This window comes from Lolium perenne, chromosome 3, assembly GCF_019359855.2.
Source record: "Lolium perenne isolate Kyuss_39 chromosome 3, Kyuss_2.0, whole genome shotgun sequence".
Lineage (NCBI taxonomy): Eukaryota > Viridiplantae > Streptophyta > Magnoliopsida > Poales > Poaceae > Lolium > Lolium perenne.
In genome coordinates, this window is record NC_067246.2 from 350,832,258 (window position 1) to 350,841,637 (window position 9,380).

A 9,380-nucleotide genomic window follows, 5' to 3' on the forward strand; every position below is an offset into this window, starting at 1 on the left:
GCAAGTTTGGTTGCTAGAACCCCCGGCAGATTTATGTATACCTTTGATTATTGATCAATAAAGGGGTCTGAATTTCTCAAAAAAAAAAAAAAAAAGATGAAAACAACTGCACTTCCATGTGGAGTAATTATGCGTCGGATCATTCTGATAAGTTTGTTTATGGAAAATTCATTTGGATGCAAATTACTTTGCTAGGCAACCCGTTTCAAAAACACCATCTTTGCAAAACTATTGTGAAGATATCTACAACATATTAATTTACTGTAGATATTATGCCATGCCAAGTGTACTACACTGACGTTGAGAGTAATTATTTCTTATTATTACTGGGGACGGACAAGTATAAAAGAAAGTGACATCAGTTCTCCTTACGTTTACAACCTGTTCTCTCGTGCTAATTAGTAAATCTACAGAGACAGATAGTGCACGGATTGTCTCTGATACTGATAAGCCCTCCTCATTGCTCTTTGCCAGAGAACAGAGTCAGTTCATGGTGATTGATATCACGCAATCACAGATGTCTCAATTCCGACTTTGCTTGAGTTCCTGACATCCTCGTCCTTCACAGCTTCCTCCCACAGTTCAGGCAACGCTTCCTTCACGTTGTGGATGCTCTCCAGGGCATGGTCTGCGCCTTCAATTCTTTTAGAAGTTCCAATCTGACACATTGATTCACATTAGCAACTCAAATCATTATATAGTACAATTTTGTGCAACATTAACCGGGGGTGAGATTTCACCAGGACAGTGTGCATTCCAATTTGCTTCCCAGCCTGGATGTTCCTGATGCTGTCATCGAAAAATATCTGGTAGGTGTTTTCGTAGTGAGTCAGTAAACCGTAGAACAGACATGAGGTACCATGAATCTATGAGCATGAAAAATGAGTAATTTGGTGCTTACAGTTGTCAGGGGATTGATGTCAGCCAGCTTGAGGGCATGCAACATTGCGTCTATAGACGGTTTGCACATGATCGACGACTTTGGGAGCTCAACCCCGGGCTGGGGATCAGCCAGATGCTTCATGAAGTCGAAGATTTTGACTTCATTGGCTGGGACGGTAGCAGGTGATGTTGGGTTCAGTGTCTCAAAGCACAAGACGCCTTCGAAGCAGTCTTCGATTCCGAGCCTCTTTAGGGCCCTCGAGGCATGGAGCCTATCACCGTTTGTGAACACCTGGTAGCACAATTACATCATCATTAGTTAACATTCTACTACTTGGGCTCTGATACAAGATTTTAAGGTGGCGATACGTACAACTTTGCGGATGGGTAAGCTTAGGAGCATGTTCCTGAGTACCGGGTCAGGCTTCAGTTTTTCATACGCCAGCCTTCCATGAACAAAGCTGCAAATCATGAGTTCATTATAAGAACCTGACCTTCCATTTTCTCTCCAAACTTACTGACCAGAACAAGTAACAGCAACTTAAGAGAGAAAAGCAGTGGGTACCTGTGGAAATCATCGTAATCGAATTGGTAGCCAACAGCCTACATCAAAGGATCACAAGAAATTAGCATGGTTCATACTAGGAATAAAAACAAGAGAACTGGTCTTTACTGTGTATGAGTGAAACCATATGAGTCAAGAAACATTGTTAAGCATATAGAAACAGACAAGATGACCGATCTTTATGATGGGATTCAGAGCGCACGCACCCTCAAGCCAGCCATGGTCGTCCCGTACTGCTTGTAGAGGAGGATGCAGAGTTCCAGGCTGATGCTCTTGTTGATGCCGAGCTTCTGGACCATATATTCTGGAGCAGACAATGAAATCAACAGCGTGAAGTCACGAAAACAGTAGAGAAACCAAAATCAGCCATCTCTTGATGCAAGCTGAATTTTCTTTTTCAGTGAAGCCACAGGTTGGATACTATGTGTACCTTGGATGTTCCTCATGACGTCGACCCCGATGCCAGAGCTCACCGGGTACAGGGTATCATCAAGGTCTGAAAAAACAGAGCATAGCATATGTACATCAGATACCACCACGCAAGATGTGGTGAAACTAATCGGCGAGAAATGGGTGGCATAATGCGTGCGTACCGAAGAGGAGGCAGTCGCAGTTGGGCCGCTGGTCCTCGCCGTACTTGCCGCCGCCCTGGTGGCCCATTTCGGATCGATCTGCAACCGCAAGAAGAGATTCGTCACGCAGCAGAACCAATCTCCAATCAATCCACGCGATGCGAAAGAACGAGCATAGATGCTACTGTAGAAGAGAACAGCACAGGCAGGGGCAGGGACGCGGTTGGCTTCAGATCTGAGATATCAGTAGTCGGTGTGACACTACATTGATTGACACACGCAGTGGTGCCAGGATTGAAGTCTAGTATCGCCGACGAGATCGAGGAACGGCCGGGGAGGGGAGGGGAGTGGATAAAATGAGCAGCACGTACCAGATTTTGCAGAGTGAGGAAGGATGAGATACGCGGGGCGGGCGGGGAAGCGTCGAGGAAGAGAACAATGGCGGGTTGGGGAGTGGAGCCGCACGTATTTATTGACCGGAGGCGGGGGAGGCGCGTCGGCGCCGTCGGCGTGGAAAGAGAATGGGATGCCGGTGGCGTTGGAAACGGAAAAGAGAAACCGCTCCGTCCAGTGTTTACGATACGCACTAGAGTAGTACTACTTTCTAGAATTTTTTTTATTTTAAAAAACTTACAAAAATGACTGATAAGAATAAAAACGCTCAAAATTTTGCGGAATTCCATTTTGGCTAGTACATTAGATGCACACACTTGTCAAAAAACAAGTACTACATCAAAATGTCTAAAAATTTCCAAAAAAAAAACGATACCGGGGTGTAAAATCGGGGACATTCTATGTTCATACCCCCCAAGTTTAAGAGAAAAAAAAGAAGATATTGCATGTGACCTAGTTAAAAATTTCAAGATTCAGTGGTCCAAGATAGATATTTAGAAAACATTCTTATTTGTCCTTTTTCCTCACAACACGTATTACGTCTTTTTCCCCTAAAACATTGTGTGGAAACATAGATTGTTTGGGCATGTACACACACAAATAAATTCAGATTTCTGTACTTTTAGAAATGCATTTATAATGTATTTTTTTATAATGAGTGCATCTCGATCTATCAGCAATAAACCATGTCCAAAACTATGTCACTAATAAAATAAATAAACGAGAAACACCACTCCCTTCCGATCCATGTACTCCGGTACATTGTGTTTTGAGTTTTCTTTTAGAGTGTGTACAATGTAAGATGTTGAAAAGGAGGCGAGTCTAGCTCACTTGGTTAGTCAAGTGGATGTATAGCCCATCCATCTAGATTCAAATCCCCAATACGTTAGATTTGAATTCTTATTAAATTTTATAAAAAGAATCATCACATAGGTTTTCTCTACCGCACTTCTTTCCAAAGATATAACATGTTGAAATCAAGATAATTCTCATAAATAATTAGACTATAAATTAGGCAGGTGTGGTTTTCTAGTTAGCGCGTGCAGTTAGCTGTCTAAATCATCCGGACAGATGAGCACTTCCCAACAACACTCACTCACTCAGGTCACAATCGACTCATGAGGTTCTTGCTCCACAACACGACGACAGTAAATTATCTTTCCTTCTCTCCATTTATTTTGCTAAGATACGTTTAGCTCTGGACAGCTTGAAGTACTACTGTACTAGACATTAACTTAGTCGTGAAGCAAGTCAAGCATCTGCATTTTGTTGCGTCACCACGCCTACTCACAGCTGTGTCGCCACGTGCACCATTCTCCAGCACAAAAACTGAATCTCGTATCAGCTGATCAAATAATAGTACAGTATCGTACTAACCTACAAAGAAAGAACTTGTGTAACGCTAAAAAAGAAAGGAGACATCACCGTCCACAATCCATCCACGTGGTCTGATTCCATTCAATTAATATGAAACGAAAACAGCAGCAGCTTCAACTTTGGCTGGCTTTGCACCGACAACACTACACTTTTCGTCGGTGTCACGTTATTTATATATATATGGTCATTCCTTCTCTCTCTGGAAGCGACACGGTAGTCAGGATCTGATACAATTTATAAATCATATATTGGGAATAAAGGATAATGGTAGATGTGTCACATTTGTTCCTTTTGATTGGATGTACAAATGTACACCCATTATTTTTGAAAAAATCTTGTATGTTTGTGTATAATTCACATAAGCATAAGGAATATTAATAAAACTATGACTTTTACCCTACGAGCCCCAAATGTCTTAGCAAAGAAGATTCCATTCAATGTTGAATGAACAAGACTTCAACTTTGGCTTGCACCAACCGACCAGACCACACTGCTACGTTCGTCTCACTTTTTGACGGAGTCACGTCGTCATACCGTGGAGAGGCAGACAAGCAACGAATTAGACTGGTTTCGTGCAAAAAGACAAAGTCATTTCCTTCGCCTTCGTCTGCCTCCATCATGGCAGATGAACGTATGCCATGGGTGGGTGGGGTGGGGTGTGGGGGAGGGGGGGGGGGGGGGGCAGCTGCCCCCTCAATCTATTTGCCCCCTCTAAAATCCTCAATGGTCTGTCGAGGCTCGTCAAGTAAAACATTTTTCTCTTTGTAATATGGCCAACTCCTCGATCATCGGCGAATGCATTCATCCGGTCAAGCAGGGGAGAGATGTTGCGGCCTATTCCACTCCAGCAGTAGACACGCCTCCACTGCCACCAAGTATGGCTGAGCTGCAGGCGGCCCTAAATAAGGCGCAGAATGCTTCACCGGAAGAAGACGTCTACGAGAGGAACTTAGGAGCGACAGGTAAGCAAAGTGTTTAAACTCGTGAAAAGCAAAGAGTGTCAGTTTGCATTGCGGTTTTTTCGGTAGCTTTTCATTAGAGATTTAGCAGGGATTAGTGTCAAAATTTTACGTACCATTTCCGTGATGAATTATTCAAAGATTGGCTATTGCGCCCCCGCAAATTTTATTTTTGGCTATTGCAGCATATCAACTTGTCAACATAGACCAATTATGTCTGCTCAGACCAATTGCGCAGTACAATATTCATTCATCTATAGGTTATAGTCGACATTATGTACCGAATAGCTCGTGTTGTCATGCTTCCAGGTTAGATATGTTGTGCAACAGACTAAAGCGGACTTGTGGCTCTCGGGTGCAACGCACCCCATAGACCAAAAAAATTATAGTAATTTTAAAAGGTCAATTTTTTTTTGAATCTTCCTGGAAACCAAGGATGATCATGTTTGTACTCGTAAAAAAAATTTGGACACGAAATGATTCCCATGGACTCCAGGGCAAAAAGACAAAATTATGACGAATATAAAGTGAATAGTACCTGGTCATGAGGCGTTTCGAGTTTTTTTTTTACCCATGATACAATAAAAGTAATTTCCTACGAAAATATTTTGTTCCAAGTACAATATATGATCATCTTTGATTCCCAAAAAAGATTGAATTTATTAAACTTTTTTAATGTATTTTTTCCCAAGTATTGGGGTGCGTTGCACCCGAGAGCTCCTTTGTATTTCCCTGCAACGGACTACATATTTTCCTGCCAGTTCCCTGTGTAGCTAGACTCTTGTGTAGCTAGACTCTATTCCTGTACATGGATTGCCCTCTACTCTCGGTCTGAATGTAGTACATTTGATATGTCCTACGTAGGGGTGGAAATGGATCGGATGCGGATCGGATAGTGCCCTTCTCATATCTGTTTCCATATTTCCAAAACAAATATGGATGCAGATACGGATATTGCTGAATACGAAGTCGGCGCGGATGTTACTCGAATACGAATACAGATCGGATGTTTTCTCAATTCGGAGTGGATACGAATATAAGGAAATAATAGATTCATGTTTTATAATGAGCAAACATAGAATGGTAGAGAGATAAATATACTAATATAATGCATAGTAGTTTCAAATGAAATGACATAAAAAGACCATTTGGCCCATTTGTTAGTTTCTCTATGTTAGATAATTGACATATTAGGGTCGAATTACTAAAATTGGCTGATATAATCTTACTTGGATACGGATATAGATATTGACATATTAGGGTCGAATTACTAAAATTGGCTGATATAATCTTACTTCGATACGGATATATCCATTTCCATATCCACATTTGCTTCAAAATTCAATACCATATTTGTATTTGAAAACGGATCCGGATATTTACCATGCATATATAGGCCCTTAACGGAAGATGAAAAGAAAAAGTAGAGTCGTATTTGCAGGCCCAACGGAAGCCCGGTCGGTTTGCAGGCCGACTAGATTGAAGCAAGCCACTCTCATACACCATTTTCGCATCTTCTCCTCTCACGCCGCCGCCGCTGGCGTCGACCGCCTGTCCGACCTCCCCGACGACCTCCTCCGCCGCGTCCTCCACTTCGCCCCGCTCAGGGAGGCCGCCTCCACGACGGCGCTCTCGCGGCGATGGCGCGCGCCGCTCTGGCGCTCCTCGGGCGCCCTAAACCTCGAGACGGGCAACGTCCGCAACTGCTACGACAACCCGCGCTTCTTCACCCAGCGCGACTGCTTCGTCACCACGTCCCAGTCAGGAGGCTCACCCTGCGGCTCGACTCCGACCTCAACGAAAGGCAAGCCTGCAGCAATGGCAATCTTGAACATGCTCCGATGTTGTCCCACGCTCGCTGCCCTCAGGATAAACCTCACCCTGGAGAAACAAGCAGAATCCTCAATTAAAAAAGGGGTACCCGACACACGAACTCCTCAAAAGGAAATTCAGATCGCTGCCTTGGCTCAGTGCCACTTGTTCCAATGCTTGCAGAGCTCTCTCAGGAGAGTGGGCTTGCAGTTCCAGCTAGAGAAATCGAACTGTCTTGGTGTCAAGCTGATAAAGTTCTTCGCTGATAATGCAATAGTTCTTGAAGAAATGTATATTGATGGTGGAGACGAAAATTTGTGTGAGCAAATGAATCCAAAGACTGAAAAGTGGAACTCAAAAAGGATAAAATCAGGGGCGACAAGTTTTGTGGTCCGACCTCTTAAGAGGTGACTGTACAAAGAAGGTGAATTTTAGTAAGTTTACTCTTATTATTTAGGTACTGTTTTCTTAATGTTGGAGTATCTGTTGGGCTGTCTTCTTGTTGTTGTGGTCCATCTGGCCCAGCCCAGTCGTGACCTATATAAGTTGCTTCTATCTCTGTAACCCTAAGCTGAGAGAGTTCCCTGCAGCCTCCTTCTACCTCAGGTTAGGCCCTCACCTCTGTCCACATGGTATCAGAGCAAAGGGCAGTGAGGGCAACGACGGGAAGGATTGCCGATCTGGAAGCCTAGTCTGCTGTGGCAGCTAGGAGGAAGAGGGAAGAGGAAGAAAGTAGGCTGCCGGCGGCTAGGAGGAAGAGGAAGGGAGCAGGCTGCTGCGGCGGCAAGGAGGGGAAGGCAGTGACGAGTAAGGAGGCGAAGAGGGCATCCTGCAGGTAAGCCCTTTGGTGTTTCTAAGAGGTTAGTTTGGTGTCAAGCATGGGGGACAACAGGGATTTGGCCAAGGCTCTGGAGAAGCTGGCAGAACTTATCACTACCAAAGGAGATGGAGGAGGAGGATCTGCTGGAGGGGGAGCAATCGTTCCTCATACCAACATCGGTCAGAAACTTGAGCTGCAGGCGAATGAAATCAAGTTGGAAGGAGTGGCCAACTATCTCCGGTGGTCAAGGAGGGCACTGCTGATTTTGAACTCAAAAGGGCTGGATGAACGTGTGAGTGGTGAAGCTGCAGAACCAGCGGACAAGGCCAGTCCGGAATGGAAACAGTGGAATGCCACAAATTCTCTGATTGTGGCATGGTTGCTTAACTCTTTGGTTCCTAACATTGCTGCTTCTGTAGAGGCACTCACAAAAGCTTCAGAGGTATGGGACACCTTATCAAATCTATATTCTGGAAAGGGGAACATTATGTTGATTGCTGAGATTGAGGATAAAGTGCATGACTTGCAACAAGGAAACAAATCTGTGATGGCATATGTGGCTGAGTTGCAGCATCTTTGGGGAGATTTAGATCATGTTGATCCTCTGGAACTTGCCCATGGGGAGTGTGTGAGTGCTGCTGCAAGCTGGATTGAACGTCGGCGAGTCATGAAGTTCTTGAAAGGTCTCAATCAAGATTTTGAGGGGAGAAGGGCTGCTTTACTGCATCAAACCACTACCCCTTCTCTCAAAGAAGCCATTGCAGCTATGTCCAGAGAGGAAGTGCGTCTGAATATGACAAAGGGAAGCGATTCTGTCCCGCATCCGACCTTCTACACTACCGAGAGACAAGAGATGAGAGACTGCTATACTTGTGGACAAAAGGGACACTTGAAGCATCAATGTACCTCCTTTGCTACACCCAGTAGGGGGAGAGGAGGATACACACATGGCAGAGGAAGCTACAGAGGAAGAGGTGATGGCAGAGGTGGTGGACAGCCATATGGACAGTAGTATGGAAGAGGTGGTGGACAGCAGTATGGCAGAGGTGGTGGACAGCCATATGGATATCAGTATGGCAGAGGTAGTGGACAACCATATGGACAACAATATGGCAGGGGTGGTGGACAGCAGCACGCTATATCACCCAAGGCACATATGGCAGCAACTTCAGAGCTAACTACCAGTACCTCTCAGGGACAATCAAAGGAAGAAGGACAGAATGAAGCAACCTTTGGGAACTTTGCTCACTATGTCTACAAAGATGAAGGTAATATTGATCGAGTTTCTATAGCCACTCATAATGCTAATTCAGATTGGATTCTTGATTCTGGGGCATCCAAACATGTTACTGGGAATATTACTGAGTTTGACTCTTATACTAAGTATCCTCCCACACATAGAGGCACTATCCAAACAGCAGATGGCACAGCACAATCTATAAAAGGGGAGGGGTCGGTGCAATGTACACCCAACATAAAATTGTCATCAGTTCTACATGTTCCTGCTTTTCAAAGAATCTGCTATCTCTAAGTGCCCTGATTGATCAGCAGGACTACCGTATAATAGTTGACAGATATATGTGTTTAATTCAGGAAAGGGAGAGCAGCAGGAAGATTGGGACTGCAACCAGGCATAGGGGTCTTTGGCACATAGATCGTGACAAGATGGGGCATGATGCTAGTTCTGTGTTTGCTGCGATTGTTGGAGGAAAGGAGAGTATGGCCCTAGTTCATCATTGTCGAATGGGCCACATGGCATTTGATAAAATGTTTCGAGTTTTTCCTGATGTAATGAATGGAGTGGACAAAACCAAATTATGTTGTGATGCCTGCGAATATGCTAAGCATACGAGAACCTCTTATGTTAGTAGAGGGATCAGAAGTGTATCCCCATTTGTGTTAGTGCACTCTGATGTATGGACGTGTCCTGTTGTGTCAGTAAGTGGCATGAAGTACTTTGTGACTTTTATTGACTGCTATTCCAGAATGACTTGGATTTA

The 9,380-nt window shown here is 44.2% G+C and overlaps 2 protein-coding genes across 3 annotated transcripts; one reads left to right on the top strand and one right to left on the bottom strand.

Moving 5' to 3' along the window:
• Positions 1–300: 300 nt before the first annotated feature.
• On the bottom strand, positions 301–2,582 carry LOC127346238 (uncharacterized protein C24B11.05). Of its 2 annotated transcripts, none has more exons than XM_051372789.2 (9): positions 2,391–2,582; positions 2,041–2,118; positions 1,878–1,943; positions 1,654–1,751; positions 1,448–1,485; positions 1,256–1,343; positions 902–1,174; positions 741–806; positions 301–659 (listed from the first exon to the last, which is right to left on the bottom strand). In XM_051372789.2, exons 2-9 carry the CDS (start codon positions 2,105–2,107, stop codon positions 504–506), a joined length of 852 nt encoding a protein of 283 aa, XP_051228749.1. In that variant the 5' UTR covers positions 2,108–2,118; positions 2,391–2,582; the 3' UTR covers positions 301–503. The 2 variants fall into 2 exon arrangements, with proteins under 2 accessions (XP_051228749.1, XP_051228750.1); XM_051372790.2 differs by lacking the exon at positions 2,391–2,582 and adding an exon at positions 2,223–2,360.
• Positions 2,583–7,408: 4,826 nt separating this feature from the next.
• LOC139838675 (uncharacterized) lies at positions 7,409–9,380 on the top strand. Its single transcript, XM_071828791.1, has 2 exons — positions 7,409–8,648; positions 8,974–9,380. The coding sequence occupies exon 1, from the start codon at positions 7,439–7,441 to the stop codon at positions 8,390–8,392; it is 954 nt and encodes a 317-aa protein (XP_071684892.1). The 5' UTR covers positions 7,409–7,438; the 3' UTR covers positions 8,393–8,648; positions 8,974–9,380.

Bases quoted from the DNA above. Each gene is read 5' to 3' on its own strand.
- LOC127346238 (XM_051372789.2), bottom strand. From the start codon at position 2,107: ATGGGCCACCAGGGCGGCGGCAAGTACGGCGAGGACCAGCGGCCCAAC. The intron at 1,944-2,040 runs GTACGCACGCAT...CTGTTTTTTCAG, and splicing joins CTGCGACTGCCTCCTCTTCG to ACCTTGATGATACCCTGTAC. The intron at 1,344-1,447 runs GTACCCACTGCT...CATGATTTGCAG, and splicing joins GATTACGATGATTTCCACAG to CTTTGTTCATGGAAGGCTGG.
- LOC139838675 (XM_071828791.1), top strand. From the start codon at position 7,439: ATGGGGGACAACAGGGATTTGGCCAAGGCTCTGGAGAAGCTGGCAGAA.